The 19,962-nt window shown below is 30.6% G+C and overlaps 1 protein-coding gene across 3 annotated transcripts in view; it reads right to left on the reverse strand.

Moving 5' to 3' along the window:
- LOC107445535 (meckelin) overlaps nt 1–19,251 on the reverse strand; it is a 78,248-nt gene extending 58,997 nt beyond the window's left edge. The window contains exons 1-8 of one of the 3 annotated variants that reach the window (XR_011636682.2): nt 18,588–18,812; nt 14,866–14,951; nt 8,983–9,082; nt 6,140–6,218; nt 4,207–4,261; nt 3,419–3,487; nt 3,277–3,342; nt 1,587–1,717 (exon numbers count right to left, since the gene is read on the reverse strand). Coding sequence is in view for 2 of the 3 variants with exons in the window: in XM_043050129.3 (XP_042906063.2) it covers nt 1,587–1,717; nt 3,277–3,342; nt 3,419–3,487; nt 4,207–4,261; nt 6,140–6,218; nt 8,983–9,082; nt 14,866–14,951; nt 18,588–18,777 (776 nt within the window). In the remaining variant the exon portion in view is untranslated. Of the gene's footprint in view, nt 1–1,586; nt 1,718–3,276; nt 3,343–3,418; nt 3,488–4,206; nt 4,262–6,139; nt 6,219–8,982; nt 9,083–14,865; nt 14,952–18,587; nt 18,831–18,894 lie in introns of those variants that run through there. The other 2 variants (XM_043050132.3, XM_043050129.3) reach the window with 2 other exon arrangements.
- Nucleotides 19,252–19,962: the final 711 nt, after the last annotated feature.

Below are 19,962 nucleotides of genomic sequence, written 5' to 3' on the forward strand. Positions count from 1 at the left end.
ATCACCAAATTTCTAAGGTTGTCTGAATCTACGATACTCTTAAATCTAATTTATCTTATAAAGTTGAATCATTTTAAAATAAACAGTAATTGAAATTATCAGAAAATAAGTTTTAAACTAAAATTAACATAGAAATGCCAATGATGGTATTCATTACCAACTGAAGTAAAATAATAAGCTACATATTAAAAAGTAAAATTAATGGAAAAGTGTTACTATTAAGAGATCTTACAAAAACGGAGAACTATTCTTGTCATTAATGATGCTAAATTAATTATGGTAATAAGTTCTAATTGAAATTTAAAAAATAAGCTATAAACTAAAAAGTAAAATTAATGAAGAAAATGAGCAAATTCACTACAATTAACTGTAAGAAGTCTTCATAGTATTATTGACAGCAATGATGCTAAACTTTGGTAATAATATACACTACTACCGGTACAAAATATTTAGGAGTAAATTTTAGTGCCGATTACAGCTGCACCAACTGTTCATTTTCATGATAGATTTCTTACCTCCCCTCAAACATGTAATCACAGGCGAAAGTAGCTTGATTGTTGTACATTTAAAATATCACGTGTTGCCTCGAGTAACAGCATCATGACAGATAATACTGTCAGATTGTTAGTTTATATTATGATGAAATGAACTCGATTAAATACGATTTTTGCTTAATCTAATAATGTAAAGCAACAGAGAAAGGCAACGACAAATACTAATAAATAAAGAAAAGAAAACATTTTAATCATTTCAACTTTATTATTTGTTTCAATATTTGTCTTTATTTTTTGCGAGCTATTTTGTAGTCTTGCACAGTACTGATTAATTGATGATTATTTTTTAACTCTGAACGAAGGACGGGTATTTAGCTAGTAAATAAACACAACTTGCAAATTTTAATTATACATTCTAACTTTTTTTCTTCTCCTTTATGGAGAAAACTTTCCTGGATAGAAAAAGTTAGGGAAAACACCCCCAGATTACCCTATTCTTTCCTTACCTAGTGCCTAATCTGAATACTTAACTCTCCATAATTATTTGTAAAGAAATAATTCACAATAATTACGTACCTTTTATAATTTTAAACAATGTTTTTTCTAACTAGTTTTCTTTAATTATTCTAATTCTATTCAATCTCTAATAATATTCAATATTTCCAAAATTATTTCCCTCAATAAATCTAAGAAAAAAATAAAACAGATATTATACCAAACAAGACATTTTAATTCACTTGTTAATATTGAAACAATTTATTACATAAATTTTTTTAAGCAATTCTCCAATAAAAAAAATTCAAATGAGTTGGATGATTTCAATAAGTAATAAGATTAAGGAAAAAAATATTTTTCTTAATCTTATTATATGTTATATATTAACATATAATCTTATTATATGTTAATATTTATTATTACATAATCTTATTATTCAAGAACTATCACCAGATTGCTTACAAATTCTAAATGCATATTTAAGTATTTTTAAAAAAAGAAAGAAAAATGAACTAATAATTATATTTTGACGGTCCCTAATTTTGAATCAATAAGTATACAGATTTTGATAATAAATCAAGTAATTGTGGTTGATACCTGGGACATTCATCTAAGCGTTTTCTGGCAATTTTCCTGAATTCTAAACAAGCATTATTTTCAATACTTAGTTTGTAAAGAAGCAGAACACAAAAATTAGCTAGCATTTGGCAGGCAAAGTCTTCATTTTCCTGGCAAAAAAATTGTAAATTGAATGCAAAATTAACATAAACTTACATGGAATTACATTAACATGAACTTTATGGTGACAAGTAACATGGTTACTTATTACCATCATTAGATATCCGACAGTCACTATGATTAAAATTATCATCATAGAAATAAATGTGCATTTAATAGAGTTGAATTTTTGGCATGATACATCAAAAACCAGTAGAAAAAAACGTCAAAAAATTTTGAACCTGTCATTGGAGATATTTTATTAGAAGTCAAGCTATGTAATATGCACAATAGTTGATATAATTATGATTCATACAATAAATTCTGTATAAAAAAAAATATAGAAGAAATTACTGAAACTGCTTTTTTAAAACTATTATTTATACTTCAAGAACAGTCAAACTATTAAGTTTATATTATAGATAATAATTATGAGTTATTACTTATTTACAATCTAAATATGATTTTAATTATTTTATGAAACAATTTAGCTCAAACAAAACCATGAATTTTGTTTCTGTTTCGCAATATTTCTTAATGCATATACGGGAATGAACATTATCTATAAATCCCTGATAAGTATATACTAATTATAATACAGTCAAACCTTCAAGGGACTGAAATTTTGATTCACTATAACCGGGAGTTCACTATATCCGTTAAGCAGGCAATTTAACCAATGGTTCCCTAACTCCGCCCTTTTATTGCACATTATTCAAATAAATGACAGAAAAATATTATGTAGTAGCAAAAAATGTGTTATTTTTCATTACTCTTCGTCTTGCGTGCAAAAAAAAATTTGTAATTTTTAGCTGATGAGCAATCCTCAACATCAGATATGGAAACACTTCCTGACTCTCAAATAATTTTTACAGAATTTATGTTATTCCGCTTTTTAAACCTGTCTAACCAGCCATTCGAGAACATAAAAGTAGTTTTATAAAATCGCTTAGAAAATTCATCGACATTTGTCCAGATATTGGAATATTGCAGCTTTTTCGAATGGTGAACCACTTCAGTAATGCTTCTTTAACATCCTCGTGATCTGCTTTTCTCAACTTTTTTCTGCTATCTAAATTTTTTTCACGGGCAGAAATTATTAATTACTGTATATATCAGGGGTGATTGTGAGCTCAAAAATCCTGAAAGTTTCTTGAGTAAAATCATTAATGATGCATTTCAAAAAATTAATGTCTTTATAACTTTAAATCATTGATATTTTCACAACAAGAAATTCTAAATAAATTATATGCAGTATCATTTAAATTAACAATTGTGTATAAGTTTACTTTCATCTCTAATTACATTTATTATTCTACCAGAAAAAAAATTTACAAATGAAAGAGATGCCAAGTACAAATTCTAGTTCTAATATTTTTTAATAAAATATACAAGAATTTTTATACATAAATGTGATCAATGATTTCCGGATTGCGTTTAGCCAAAAATCTGGAAATCTGTTTTTTTTTTCCTGAGCACAATCATCTCTGACATAACAAATCAGTTTTTTTTTTAATATTAAGGTACTTTTAAGAAAATTAAAAGGGAATAATGCCAATTTTTTACTTACTTTGCATAAGTAGAGGGCAGAATTAAGGTGCTCTTTGAATAAAGCTGATTTCACACTTTCTCCTATCTAAAACAATACATACCAAATAAAACTTTTATTTAAAATTCACTTAACATAGAATGAATATGCATAAAAATATTACCTCATATTTAATACTAAATAAAGATGGCTCGTTGCTTAAGGAAGGAATGCAATAACCACCAGAAAAAATCTTTAAAAAAAATAAAGTATTGAAATTGCTGTTCATAAAATGATACAATTCTTCAACAGTTTTACATAATAAAAGGTTTGTTGCACAAATGAATATACAAGGTGTTTAAAAAATTTTGTGCTTGCAAAGTTGTTCATCTTTCTTTCTACCCATTATTTATTATCTACTGCTCATTTCTAGCACTTTTGATTTTTATTTTGATTTCAACATTTAAATTAATTCCTTATTTGCCGCTTCATGCAAGCTCTAAGCTAATTTTCTGAGTTTTATGTGTTTCTGCAGTAAGCTCTAAGTCCTTCATGAACTTTCCAGATCTAAACATAAAACAGAATGTAGCCTATTAAATGCAATTTTTTTCTTCTAGATTATTTTAAAGTTTATCGAAAAATAAAAGTGATACGTAGGTTATTATATAGAGTGAAATGAGATGCTGAAGTAACTAGTTATTGGAAGACGAAATTATTTTGTCTTACATTCTATTTGTTTGAGAATTTTCTAATTTCCACCTCATAGTAATTTTTATTTATTGTCTATTCATTATTGAATTCAAACAAATCAAGCGCATGTGACAAAAGGTTGCTTAAATGTGTCATTTGAGTTTTGCCTGGCATATTATAGTATTAAAAAAAAATTTCAGAAATAACATCATGTGGTATTCTGTAGAGAGTTATCTCTATGGAGTACAAACAAACAAATTAAAATAAAGGACCACAAATTACCAGATTGGATTCACTGCATAGCTTTGGTGTTATTGATAGCTGGCTAGAACAAATACTGAAAAGGAAAAGGAATAATTTCACACTAATGAATATTCGAAAGACATGATAAAAAAATATAAAAAACATTATTTATACATTAGTACTCTTATCTATTCAAAAAATGTGCTGACAATCCAAAATACTCTTAGATTGAACTAAATTTTCATGTAAGAAATAATTAAATGCAGATATTTGTTCAAAAATTATTTACAATTCATAGAATATTTACGACAAAATACTCCAAATTTAGCTATATCTTACTGTCGCTGTGATATATATATAAACTTATTGGCATTTTTAAAAATGTTCTCTTCTTAAAAAAAAAAGAAAAGTCTTGTTTTGTTTTATGCTATGACAGGTAACAAGACTAGGACTGGGTGATAAATCAATATATCGTAAAATACCGATTTAACGCATAGATCGGCAGGCGGATATAGGGACTTTCATTTTAGGCGATGCATCAGAAAACTGATTTAAGTCGCCATTATAAGATGACACACACCGTTTAATGATCTAACATATGAGGGTCCTTGCCTACGCTAAAGCTATCACCATGCTGACAAAGAGCGCATTGAATCAGAAATCCTGGTCTCGTGCTAGGATCAGCATTGAAAAAAAAACACAATCCATAGTTTCTTTATGCACCATATTTGTCACAGGGATTTTAGGTTTCTTGAAGATTATTTTCAGCAGGATTTACATTATTTTGTGATCGCTGTGCATTTTAGTTCGTCAGGATTCAAGGTTTCTTGTAAATTATTTTCAGTGAGACTTTTGCGATCGTTGTGCATAATTTCGCCTCTTTTTTTTTTGTCAGTAAGGATTTAATGATTCCTGTTAATTACTTTAAGTAGACTTACTGTTACTTTACGATAGCTCCCCAATTGCTGTCATCCTAAATTTTGGAGAAATTGCTGTCTTTTATGAACTCAATGTATTAATGAAAAGAAAATATGAATAAGAAAAAGATTTTTCGTTGATTTCTTTCATTATTGTTTTTTATTTTAAGTGATACAATTTAATAGGAGAGGAGCATTTTGTATTTAAGTAATTTCAAAAATTACTTTCAACTAATGCCAGCAAATCGTTATCATACTAATTAAATGTATGAAATCAAACATAACCTGTTTGTCATTTAGAATAGTATACAATCCTTACAGAACTTCGCTGATAAATGTATATATAGTGAACCTTCAAGTGATAGCCTTATAGTGAACAATTACGGTTCACTATATCCGTACTACAAACAATTTTAACTCATTTTTCCGAACTGCTCCCTTTTATTACACATCATTTAAATAAATGACCCATTAAAAGAAATACAAAAACGATTAAAAAACAATATATAGTAACAAAAAAATGTTTTAAATTTAATTTTTTATTACTCATCGTCTTGCGTACAACAAATTTTGAGATTAGAAAGAGAGATAGAAGAAGCAAACAAGAAAAAATTCTTATGGCTACATTCCACTCAATAGAAAGTTTTAAAAATTGGTATATGTATTTTATGTAGAAATTTCAAAATTACCAAAAAATGAAGAAGAAAAAAATCATTCAAAGACAGAAAAAAGCTCATAATATCCAATTTCCTTTCATCTTTTGGCTTCCTATATCCACAAAAAATAATATTATACATGTATAGCAAGGCACGGGAGCGAACATTTTGTTCACTATATCCGGGAGTTCACTATAGCAGAGGTTTGGTTGTATTTATATCAGGCTGAAAGTAGTGACAATGAAGTACAGATATTACAGATTGTGTGAAAAATTAATAATTTATTCTGTTTCGAATTCAGCTTTTTAATCTGTAATACAAAATTGATTATGCCAAATAAATCAATCAAAAATTATTAAGCAAGCAAAACTTAACTAATGAAAAATAATGTGCACTTACTCAATGGATTCATCAGAATCTTTGATACCCAATGGTGAATTTTCACAAGATATGCACAACATATATTCGTCTGTTTCCACTATAACATTTCAAATAAATTTTATTATCAAACATTATAAAAGAAAAACAGTTAAGTTAGATAATCAAACAAAATATTAATTAAGTAAGAGATGAGAAAAATGAGTCACTCGCCCGACAACTGAAAGATATTACTTGTTCACACAAATTTTTTTTTTTTGGAATAAAAAGTTAAGAATTTAAATGAAATATTACAATTCAAAGAATGTTTACAATTATGATGCAAATAAAACAGACCAAAACATGAAAGTCAAAAACCATCCCTTTATATCGATTGACAGAGAGCACTGACAATTATTTTTTAGTCCTTCCAGATATGTATGCCATTATATATACACAAAATAGAAAAGATAAGTATTTGGTGTTAGTATTTTTCTAATTTATGTCAACTATTTTGATACTTCATCATTGTTGGCCAGATAGCCCAATGTGGGTCAATGCCTTCCTCTGACAATTTCTCCATGATGACTTTCGATTTATCTCTGATCTCTAATTCTTTTCATTAACTGCAAGAAAATCAGACTTCACCGAGTCAGCCCACCTCAACTGCAGCCTTTCCCGCTTTCTTGTTCCAGCGGGTTTAAAAAGCAATATCTTTTTTATTGTATTCTCATCACTCATTCTTATCACTTGGTCCATCCAATTCATTCTATTTATTTGTACGTATTCAATAATATCGGGTTGTTTATAAATCTTGTACAGTTCAAAGTTATATGTCCTCCTCCAGTTATTGTTTTCATTTACAACTCCAAGTATACTCCGCAAAATCTTTCTTTCAAATATTGTGATACAATTTTCCTTCAGTTTTGTCATTGTCCAAGCTTCAGAAGTATATGCCAAGACTGGCCTGACAAGAGTTTTGTAGATTGAGAATTTTGTTGCTCTAGAAAGAAACCTACATTTAATAAATCTTTTCAGCCCGAAGACAGCCCTATTTGCCTGATAGAGTTATTTCAGGAGTCATTCTGTTGTCAGTAGTAATAATTGATCCTAAATAAATTTTGATACATAATTTTAGATATTTGATTATTTGCTTCATAAAAGGTGGAAAAATCAGTCATAAATCTCTTATCAAGACTCTCCAGTTTTTCATGCCTGGTGAGTTTTGAGCTCTCAAAACATTTTCTTCCTCTTATGAAGCAATCACTATCAGCACCTTATTTAAATTAATCTAAGATTAAAATTTTAGCTTTCTTGTCAAAATATGATACATTTGATTAAAAAAAGATGTTTGTTGCATTTTATTAATCATTATTACTTATTGAGCAGGCTGTTTATATATTTGGGTAAATTTACACAGAAATTTTTTCTCAAAACACACATTTTCTCATTGAATAACTGGGAGAAAAGCTGGTTTTTCATCAGAAAAAAAAACAATCATGCTTTTAGTCATGGAGAACTCACAATTGCTTAAGTCAATTAAAATTACAATTGTCAATAATTGTAACTGTCAATAATACTCAGTACTTAAACACTCCATAGTTAACATGACGTTAACAGAATTTTGTTACATATTATTGACCGTAAACTGAGGAAAAAAATACCATTAAAATAAAACTTTTCTCTTTAGTACTTAAAAACAATAAAATATAATAGTCGCTCTGAATACTGGTTTAAGACTTTCTTGCAACACCTTAGCGTAGTAAAAATCACTATGTCATAATAACATAAAAAACTTTTCTTAAACTAACAATTATATACTGGAAACATTCACTTAGCATTATAAATCTAAGGGTTCAAACTTTATTTATTGACAAATGATGAAGACAAGAGCAACTATTTCAGAAGAAATGGTTTATTAATTGTTAAATGCATAATTATCATTCAGATGAACAGATAAAAGATTTTTAATACCAGCAAGCCACTAGAAGGCTAATGGGCTTTTTTTTTTCACCTTATACTTATTCAGGGTGCGTAACCAAATCTTTCAACAAAAAATAAGCACCTTTTAAGTACTTTTTGAGCACTCAAAAATTACTTTTAAGCACTATATACGTTAACAAAATGCAAAATAAATTTCAAAGACTTTACATAATCTTGACAAAATAACTAGTTTCTGACAAAGAACATTTTTCTTGATTATATTAGCCATTATAAAATGACCGAGAGATTTTTCGGTTCGATATCATGCAAATAGATGTTCGATATCATGCTTATAGCAAATAGAGTGGATAGAGTACTTGCCTCTTAATGAGGTGACCTTAAATTCGAATCCCAGCAATGGCTGGTCAAAATGACTGCCCAGAATGCTGATATAAAATATTCTTAGTGGTAGATGGGCTAGGAATCCCTTGCTGTCGGGTGTGACAGTTTATCTCACCATGTAATGTAAATGCAGGTTAGTTCCATAAAAAAGTTCTCTACAAAGGTTAGTTTACCCCAATGCTTGATCCAAGACTTTGCTTTGTCTTCTGGATTAGGGTCAGAATTACAAGGCAACGGATCGCCTCCTGTAAGCCCAAATACAGGTCCACATTTCAATGCCGGTTATGAAATAAGGAGAGATTGTCGTGTGATGGAAAAATTTAAAATAAATAAATAATAATTAATGGACAGAAAAAATCTAAATATTTTTATTTAATTTATTTAAAATTTTAGTTATTAAATTTTTTACACCTTTCTAAACTTTACAACTTTAAATTAGACTTTCAATAGTTTCTTTTTAATTTTCAGAGACTCGTTTGAAATGTTATTAAGAAAAAAAAAAAACAGTTACATTATAATCTTATTATTTATAATTTAGAAAAAACTCTTTGAAATATTACCAAAAGTGCCATTCATGCAAGGCTCACAATGTCCAGTCGTTTCATTAAAAGGATTACTTTCCATGCATTTTAAACATCTATTTTTATTCTTAGCTGGAACCTAGATAAAATAATAAAAGCGTGAGGAGAGCAAAGAAATAACAAAGCAAAAATGTAAAAAGAAAAGTTAAGTAATCAGTGTTTTGAATTAAGAAATGTTTTTATAAAAATAAAGAAATTATAAAACAGATTTTCAAATTATAAACTGATGTAAATTAATGCATTAGTAAAACAAAACAAATTAAATAACATTGATATTCAACTACAATACAGATTAGGAGTAAATAGACAAACTAACCAAACTGACATTTTAAATTAAGCAACTATTTAAATAATATATATATATATATATATATATATATGGTAAAAAAAAATTAAATCAACAACAACCCAAGGTTTTATTTTTCAAACTCACTGTTATGTTATTATAGCCCACTAATTTATTTCCTCATTTATTCAACGAAATTTTGAAAAAAATATCAAAGTTTTCAATAAACACAAAAACAATAAATATTTGTGGAATCATTTGACAGTTATTGTCCATTAACAAAACTGTCTCATCAATAACTGTCAAAATTCTAAAAAAAAATGAGGACGTTTATACATTGGCATGCATAGCATTCACGTTTTAAAAAAGCACATAACGAGAGTAGTACTTAAGGTCAAATATTAAACAACTTTAACAAATAATTATTAAACTAACAGAAAATTAACAGAAAACAATACAATATGACAAAGTCACAGGGGTTCCAAGAGTTGACTAAAAAAATTCTTTTGAAACCTGTATTTACAATAATAGAAATCCAAATATCCATAATTTATTTTATATCAGTTATTTTTACAAACTTAAACAAGTAAAATGCCAATATAAAAACAAGGCAAAATTTTAAAAAAAAAATCCACAATGTATTGCATAAAGCAGTGTTTCGCAAACTTATGACTTTAGTGTACCCCTTTCTAAATTTTTCGCAACACTGTGTACACTAAAAAAAATTTACGTATTTTTTTACTATAAAAAAAGTTGCACAAAAGGTAAAAATCACAACTAGCTGTTGATGCCACTCATTGTTAACTGTTAACTCAGCGAAAATAGCGAATAGGAAAACATGTAATCACAAATTTTCATGGCCAGCTTTGTTTTTAAATAAAATTTTCATTTGTTGCAAGATATTTCGCATAAGAACGCGTACCCCTGCTAAACTGTTCCCGTACCCCTGGGGGTACGCGTACCACACTTTGGGAAACACTGGCATAAAGAATATTAACAGAATATGAATCTAATGTTTTTATTGATAATAATCCCTGCAATGAAGTTATAACACTTTTTGAAATCAATATTCATTATTGGATGCAGTATATGGAATATCATGGTCAAAGTCTACGTTATCACAATCGTGGAGAAAGATCGCTTGATGAACAATCTTCTTCGGATATTGAAGAATATGATAACAGTATTTTTGAACAAGGAAAAGAAATCAAAGGTTTCTTGATGAAGAAAATTCGTTTCAAAGTGATGTATGTGAGCTTGACTTCCTTTATTTAACAGATGAGGAAATTGTTACTAACTGTGTTGTTAAATCAAATAGTGTTGATGCAGAAGATGTAATAAATGAGGGAAATACAATTCCTGATTCTGCTGCTCTACAATCTGTGGAAACTTTATTAGATTGATTATATGGGAGAACAAGGATTTGATTACGGTGACATTACTACGGTACGTAAAATATGTGTGAATATACGGCAAGAGATGAACAAACAGCAGAAGCAAAGACGCATTACACATTTTTTTAAGCAGTAAATGTTAAATTCCTAATTTGATGTTATACAGCATGCAAATGTAAGTAATTTTTATATTTTTTGCACTGATGTTCATTTTTTCTTTAATAAGAAGGAGTTTTCGGATTATCTGTGTTTTTCGTTTGTCCGTGCGACCCGTCCCGGTGATTAACCCGGATAATTGGGAGTGCACTGTATGTGCAATTACACTTTCATGCTTACAACAGCTCACATACTTGATATTTCAACTCTTTGTTGCCAACGCAAAAAAGGAATAACTGATGTCACTGAAACCTGTAACTGTTGAACTTTTCAAGGGCATCTACATACCTGCCAACATTGGAGAAATAAAATAAAGGGAGATTTTAATAGCTCTTTTAGGAAGGGAGACTTTTTTAGGCTATACATCGTACATAATCTTGATAAAAAAAAATTTAAAAAACAGGAGACTTGGCAGGTATGCATTTACATACCTCTGCTTCAAGGATTTCCACATCCATTTACCATCCCTGGAACTCGGCTATTAAGACTGCATATTTTGATTTTTTTGAAGCATTTTTGAAATATAAAAAACAATGAAAAAAACTAATATCTGCAGAACTAATTTAAATTATTTGAACTAATAATAACTAACATATATTTTCATTGAATTCAGATATTTTGAGGGGATTTTTCTATGAAACTTTTTTTTATATACAAAAGCAGAACAGAAACACATATATATACTACTGTGGCGTAACTACCACTACGATTATTAAACATCAATACACTGGTATATAAGACATGCTGACTTGATTCAATCAAGAGGTACCTTTTGATAGATGAAGGTTGGCATTGTCGATAGCTCCTCCCCCCACATTGGTGACTTACGGATGTGATATGATTACGTCTATCTTGTCGGTAACATCCACTTTTATCTGGTAATCAAGGGCGCCGGCAGCGGGGTGCACTTGCACCCCCCTGGCTTTTTTTAAACAATTAAAGAGTATAAAATTTTTTTTATTAAAAATATTTTTATTCAAAAGCAAATAGTTAAGCAATTATTGATTCATAACAATTAAAAATTGTTTAATCAAACAAGAATTGTAATCGTCTTGTTAGCTGTCCAAATCTTTTTATAACATTTCAATGAATTCTGAGTCATCTTTGATTCTTTCTTATGCACACTGAGCATGCACAAACTACTTAATCTCTCGTGAGACATTGTAGTACCGATTCCATGTTTTCATGCGTCGCATTGTACTAAAAGTACGTTCAATAGTGCACGTAGTAGCTTGAAGAGTTAGGCCAATTTTGATTGTCTCCGCAACAGCTGGATAAAACGGTGTGGCCTCAATATTTAAATCGTTGTATTTGAGGGATTCATAAGAATTTTCTCTATATCTCCACATTTCGGATCACGTAAATTCGTAATCTTTTAAAAATATCTTGTTAACAATAGAGAAATGTACAGGTAGGACAAAATAATAGGAACATCTGTGAAAGAATGGAGTCGTTCTCGACCGTCCAATAAGCGGCGGGCACGAGTCGCAAGAATGTGACACCTAGTGGTGATGAAAAACAAGGTATCTGTCTAGCATTTGGCAGTGTGAGATTTGCAAGAGAAAAATCTGTTTCTACCAAAACGAGATTATGTCTGACCTCTCTGACCTTAAAAGAGGCTTGATAATCGGAGCTCGCCTGGCTGGAGCGTCCGTGTCCAGAACAGCGAACCTTGTAGGTGTTTCAAGGACCACTGAATCAAGGACTCTGTCGGCATACACAAAGTTGGGTAAGGTGTCTTCGGCGAGGCACAACAGCGGCAGGAAGTCGAAGTTGTCAGACCGTGATAGACGGGTGCTGAAGAGGATAGTCGCTCGAAAACGCAAGACTACACTGCCAGTGATAACATCTGAGATGAATACCCACCTTCAGAACCCTGTATCCACGAAAACTATTCAACGGGAGTTGCATGCTGCTAACATTCATGGCAGAGTAGCTATTCCAAAACCGTTAGTTTCAGCGCGGAAGGCTTTGAAGAGACTACAGTGGTGCCAAGACCACGTAAAATGGACACAACTGCAATGGGAACAAGTAATCTGGTCTGATGAATCCTCTTTTGCACTATTCTAGACCACCGGACGTGTGTTCGTGTGACGAACGCCGGCAGAAGCATTTCATGTTGACTGCCTGGTTTCAACCGTGAAACATGGAGGTGGTTCAGTGATGGTGTGGGGCGCTATATCTGCCCGTGGATTGGGGCCTCTCGTTGTCTTGAGGGGGTGGTCAAAGGGGACCATTACCGAAGCATTCTTTCAGATCATCTTCACCCTATGCTTCATACTCTCTTTCCGGGAGAACGTCCTGTGTTCCAAGATGACAACGCCCCTGTTCTCACGTCTCAATGTGTTCAAACATGGTTAAATGAGCATAATTATGAAGTGGACCATCTAACGTGGTGTCCTCAGTCCCCTGATCTCAATATCATTGAGCCTTTGAGGGGTTTTTTGGAGAAAAAAATCCGTGCTCGGTTTCCTCCTCCACGCACACTCTCTGAACTCGAGACAGCCCAGCAAGAGGAATGGCTGCAAATTCCAATGAAATTTGTTCAAGACCTTTTTTTGTCAATCTCACGTCGAATGCAAGCTGTCATTCAGGCCAAAGGTGGCCCAACTCCTTATTAATAAAATATTTTCATTTTTTCACAGGTGTTCCTATTATTTCGTCCTATACCTGAATCTTGAAAAAAATTAATAGATGAAAGTATATGTAATAACGAAAAAAACGTAATAACAGAATATTTAAAAAAAAATTGGGGGGGGGGGTTAGTTTGTTAGATGGTTGCACCCTCTTTTATATTATTATGCCGGCGCCCTTGCTGGTAATGCCTACTTTGATGGATGGTCCACATTGAACAGTTGACTTGCTACTTGTGACAGCGGCACTATCCACCTCCTCACGTTGTTGCTACTCAGTCTCGTATCGATCATACAAAATGTCAGTCTGCATACACTCGACTGCTAATGGCAACCCAGGAGCGACTATGACTGTGACGTTAATACACCTCTCACAATCAGCACTAAAAAAATTTTAAAAATCCAGCTCTCCCGGTCTTGCACTAGTACAGCAACTAGTGGTATCTGTTCATCAAATTCTATCGCCGATAAAATTCTGGTGGGGGAGTATTATGGCGTAACTACCACTATGATTATTAAACATCAATTCACTGGTATATAAAACATGCTAACTTGATTCAATCAAGAGGTACCTTTTGATAGATGAAGGTTGGCATTGTCGATAGCTCCTCCCCCTTAACCCCACACTATCTTTAAATGTGCTGACTAAGGTGTGTTATTTTAATATTAATTGGATTACATGCTTTATGTAATATTGTTTTTTGCCCTCATTGAACACTTAGACAACTATACTTTAAACATATTAATTAAAAACTGCAACAAAATGTCTAAAAACCTTTTAAAAAAATAGACTAATAGTAAATATATTTCTATTTCAGATTTAATGCTAGTTAAATTCAGTTACATCTAGCGAGGAGCGTGATTTTTCATAGTGACTGCGAATCTACTTGCACATCTTCTTTTGTAACTGGAATGTGGCAGTAAGCTTAGAGGCGACCGGTTCGACGCCTCGACCCTCCCCTCTCTTCCCCTACTCAGTCGTATACTAGGATACTTTCCCTTTTCTTAATATTTTTCTTTTTAATTGCTACAAATACTTTTTAAAATTCCACGACGCTTTTTTTAAAAACTATATTCAATGTAGTTTTCAATTCCAAACAGTTTTTAATCTCTTTGAAAATCAAGAGAGAAACTGGTATATGACTCTGCACACGTTAATGGCATATGAAGTTAGTGTTGCCAGAAATAAAGATCCACTTACAGCCCATTTTTGATTGTTCAACTCTTATGAGTGCTGCAAGCAGTGGGTGGAGTTCTCAATTGAACAAATGAAGAAGTTTCTTTTTTGTTTACAGCTTGGTCAATGGATCAACCAAAACACCCTATTTAATATTTATGCATGGATAATATTATATTTTAATAATAGCATTTTATTACTTTACAATGTACTTACAGTTTGAGGTGGACACGAAGAACAATTTAAATCGACTGAATTCCTTTTATTTTTCACATAAAACTGAGATCTGCACGTGCAGTAGCCTGGAAAAAAAATAATAAACTTGCAAATCTCACAGGTTGAAATGACTTTTAAACCAGAAATGTAATCAAAAGAAAAATTTCTACTACAATGCACAGTTCCAAAAAAGAAACTTTTGGAAATTTTAAATAAGATTTGTATAATAGTGGCAGCAATATTCTTTAATATTCAATTCTAGTATTCACTTAACTAAATGCAAGATATAGTGTGTGCTGAAAAAAACTATCTTGATTATGAAAGGTATTAATAAAAGAAATGGTTAGAAGAATAACATTCATTTTTATGCCTTCTAAATGTATAAGGAATTCCACAATAATGAAGTGACTGAAACTATTTTTTTTTAATGTTGAGAATAATAGGTTATATTTGTTGTGGTGTGAAATAAATTTTTTTTTCATAAAACAAAGAACTGTTTCTTAATATGGCTTGATACATTACAGCTATATATTTAATTGGTGGCAGTGGTGGGATCCGTTCCAGAAATGTTTTATTAAGTTTTTGAAAGAATATTATTGTTATTATGGATTTCCTACTAAAGAAAAAATTAGTGAATGAGATGTTTAAAATTGATGGTAAAATTTGCCAAAAAATTAATCAGTGGAACTGGAAGTTTAGGAAAAGAATTGTGGTGATAAAAAATTAAAAAAACTGGTAAAAGAATATTAACATCCATAGAACTACAGAAGTCATGGCACTACAAAATTCGTCAATTACCCCAAATTTGGCTAACGTTTTAAGAGTAAAAGTAAAAATAATGATGAAAGTATACTCTTTAAATCGCCAAACGATAGTAGTAAAGTAAAACGATAATTAAGGCATAGGTTTTTGTTATTAAACTATAAAACTAAAACAGTTTAAATATTATTCAAGAAAGGTTTTATAAACTATTTCACTTCAAGTAATTTTTATTTAAATAATAAGATTTTTTTGTTGTTATTTCTGTAGTTCTATTGCTTGTTTTAAAGATAGTTTATATAATTATAAATAATTATGTTGGGATGTTATGTTCAGATAAGTCTAATTTCCTTATTCATACGTATGATTTACTTTTCTAAAAAATTAACTCGTAAAGAAATTAGTTGCTATTAAAGTTTGAATTAAAGCTTTAATTAAGATGGAAATATAAAAGAAAAATATATTGAAGTTTTTGAAATTGAACCATTCAAGTTTAATTTTAAAAAGTGTTTAAAATGATTATACTTGAAAATGAAAGATAAGTGTTTGTAGAGAAAAGTGCTAGTGTTCTTAAATATGTTATTTGTTTTAGTTATGTACATAAATATTAATAAGACTGAGTTGGAATCTAATTATATGAAGTTTAAAAAAGTTAATTATATTGTTTGGATTTAAAACTAGTGATGCCAAGAGAAAAATAAGTACTTTGAAAAAAAATCTGGTTAGCTTCAGTCTTTAAATATTGTTGTATAAATATAAATAGTTATATTTCTTTGTATTTATTTTATGTGAAGTTAAATTATGGTGTTTATTCACATTCGAATTTTATTTTGAATGTTTTAGTTTAATATCTAAATTGTCTACTAACAGAGCCGGATTATACCTTTCGTAGGCCCTAGGCACAGAGCCGGATTATACCTTTCGTAGGCCCTAGGCATAGCCGTTTTTGCCCCCCCCCCATTCCTCCCCTCTTTCCCCGCTAAAATTTTCTTGCATATTTTTTTTTTACATTTTTATTAATATGGGTTTTAATTTACGAATTTGTTTATCTAACTTTATCTGCAATACCGACATACTGCCGATATTGCAGTTGATATCGATAATACCATTATGATTAGTTCGATCGATAACTATATAAAAACTTCACGTCAACAATACAACAACAAACCAGCAAGCAAAACAGTGAAATTGATAGTGAGATTAATTGCAAGAAATATTTATACAGTAGAGAACCAATTATCCAGGATGCACAAAAATTTGTCAGAATCTGAGATTAAACTAAAAGCGCAAAATTTGGTGAAAATTTACTCTTCCGATTTAGAGGAAAACTTTGTAGATGAATTTTTACTATTTTCAAATTTGTATGAGCATAAATCTGCACAAGAAATGTTGAAGGCTCAAATTAAAGATAACTTGTGAATACTTTTCCTAACGTTCACATTGCATTAAGAATATATTTGTCGATTCTTGGATCAAATGCAGAAGGAGAAAGATCTTTCTCCAGATTAAAATTTATAAAAAATTATTTGCGTTCAACAATGAATCAAGATCGTTTGGCATCGCTCGCACTTATGTCTATTGAATACGACATTTTGAGTAGTTTGGAATTCGACAGCATAATACAAGATTTCGTTGAATCCAAAAATCGCAAAAAAGTAATATATTAGATCATAAGATTCTGCAAAATAATTTATTACCGAAAAATATTATATTTTTATTTGTATCTTCATAATTTTGTGCAAAATACACTTGTTGTTTTTAAAGCTAAATTATTTTTGTCAATAAATTTTTTTCTCCCAAGTTTTTCGTAGGCCCCTGAATTTCGTAGGCCCTAGGCACGTGCCTAGTGTGCCTATAGGATAATCCGGCCGTGTCTACTAATGTTTACTGCAAAAGTCAAAGAATAATTTAGTAATTTTAAGCTTTAAAGTTATTTTTCTAATGTAAAAATTGGATTTTGCATTTAATTTGGCAATTAGAAAATTTAATTTTAAAAGTGAAATGTTCTGATTATAACATAATGCATTGCTTTTAACCTGAAGTTTAAAGAAGTACACAAATAAAATCATAAATAACTTTTCCCTTGTTTTCTATGGAAAAGTTCTTCCAAGGGAAGAAAAGTTATAAAGTCTAAAAATATTAAAATAATAATTGGCTATCAAAAGCATGAATAAAAGTAAAAATATTTAAAAATAATGGGCTGGCAAAAGCATAAACAAAATAAAATACACAGATAAAGAGATAAATTTAAAAAATAAAAGCAGATGACTTTTTGGGGGAACAAGAGAGTTGATTTTTTTGAGATTAGTTTTGGAATTTGAGTTTTCATATACCCTGGCACTTTTTCTAGTTTGTTTTGTAAGATTTAACTTTACTTTATATTTGTTACTGTATTTGTTGTGGTGCGAAATAAGCTTTTTTTTTAATAAAACAAAGAACTGTTTCTTAAAATGGCTTGCAGGTGACTGAAGTTGAAACTAACAAAATAAAACTTTATTAACAAGATTAAAAAATTTAAATTTATTTAGTTACACCATTTTTAGAAAATTTCTACTCAACTTTTCACATCTTTTTAACTGTGCCAAGGTGCCCCACTAGAAGGTACACCTTGGGACAAATAACAAGGTAACTAAACATTTTTCAAAATTTTTTCTACAAATTCAAAACCTAGTTAAAAATGTTTTCAAATGTTACAAGAATGCACCAGGTAAAATTTTGACAATAATTGATCAAAATAAAAAAAATGAAAATAAAAAAGTGTCTCAAAGTGAGCCACTCTCCCCTATAGTAATTGATTATAAAAAAATTGACAAATATAACTAATTGCAAATAATAAAAAAAAGAGAGAGATTTTTAAATTTTAACCATTTATAAATTTATTTTCAGATTTGGCGATTATGGTTAGCGAATAATACGTAAGTACCAAATAAACACAACTAAAATGACTTTTTTTAATAATTTACCCTCACGCGCTCTTGTTTGTAAAGATACTTGACTATCATCTTTCCCACATTTTTTGCACCGAATGCAAATTGAATCAAAATATTCCGTGGAATTACAAAACTCAGGATAGACAGCAGGCACCGGGAAATTTCCGTTAATTAGGGTGATAGAAAACAAGAGTAAGACAGCTGTAAACACAAAACAAGACATATCTGTGTACAACAATAATATTAGAGATGGCTAATATTTTATGGAACAGATATTTCGTACCTGTTATTGAATCATACCTGTTCCTGAATCATACTTCATACCTGAATTCATACATACCTGAATCATACCGTTCCCTTTAAAAATACCTAATTTATACATCGATTTTTCCGTAAGGCAGGCGGACAGAAGACAAAGGAACTCTTGGATTAAGTATTGAGAGAAATTTAGGACTTTTTGATGGAACTAACCAGCATTCGTGTTACGTGGATAGGAAATATACGAGAACCTCCCACGGTTAGTCTGACGGCAAGGGGGCTCGAACCCATGATCCGTCAGCACTGTGGTCGGTACAAGCCGGATGCGGAATTCGTATCGACCAACTACTCGCCGGAATTCGAACCTGGTTCACCTCATTGGAAGGCGAACGCTCTATCCCCTGAGCCAAAACGACTCAATGGATGATTGATCGTGTACAGTGTTGCCAGAACTTAAGATTAAAAAGTAGCGAATGGGAGCTCCAAAAGTAGCGGATTCGAACATTTTGTAGCCCAAAAATAAAACATATATACTATATATATATATATATATATATACAGTCAATTCGCTATAACTCGAAGTACGATAACTCGAATATTACTATAACTCGATTTTTTTTATGAGGCCCCGACCCTTTTATCTTCAATTTCATGTTAATTATTCTCGATTACTCGAATTTTACTCCCTTTAACTCGATTTTTTTTGGATCTCTTAAAGCAAGTAAAAAAACCTAGGAGCTGATATCTTGCCCCTTCCTTTGCAACACGCACACAATGTCTTTCGCACTCTTCATGGAGAAGCTAAAGCTGTCCCTTTTGAAGTATGTGAACAGTGGTTAAATGAAACGTTACCAAATTTCCTTCAAGGATACAGTGAAATCGATGTTTTCAATATTGATGAAATGGGTTTATTTTTTAAATGTCTTCCAAATAAGACTAAGATGTTTAAGGATGAAAACTGCTCAGGGGGTAAAATGAGCAAGTAACGTTTGACTGTCCTAGTTGGAGGAAATGCGTCTGGGACAGAGAAATTGCCCTTACTTGTTATCGGAAAAAACCGAAATCCCGATGTTTCAAGAATGTAAAAACATATCCTTTGGATTACAAGTCTAACAAAAAGTTTTGGATGACATCAGTTTTATTTGAAGAC

This window comes from Parasteatoda tepidariorum, chromosome 1 (genome assembly GCF_982258835.1).
Source record: "Parasteatoda tepidariorum strain Cologne lab strain chromosome 1, Ptep-v5.0, whole genome shotgun sequence".
Classification (NCBI taxonomy): domain Eukaryota; kingdom Metazoa; phylum Arthropoda; class Arachnida; order Araneae; family Theridiidae; genus Parasteatoda; species Parasteatoda tepidariorum.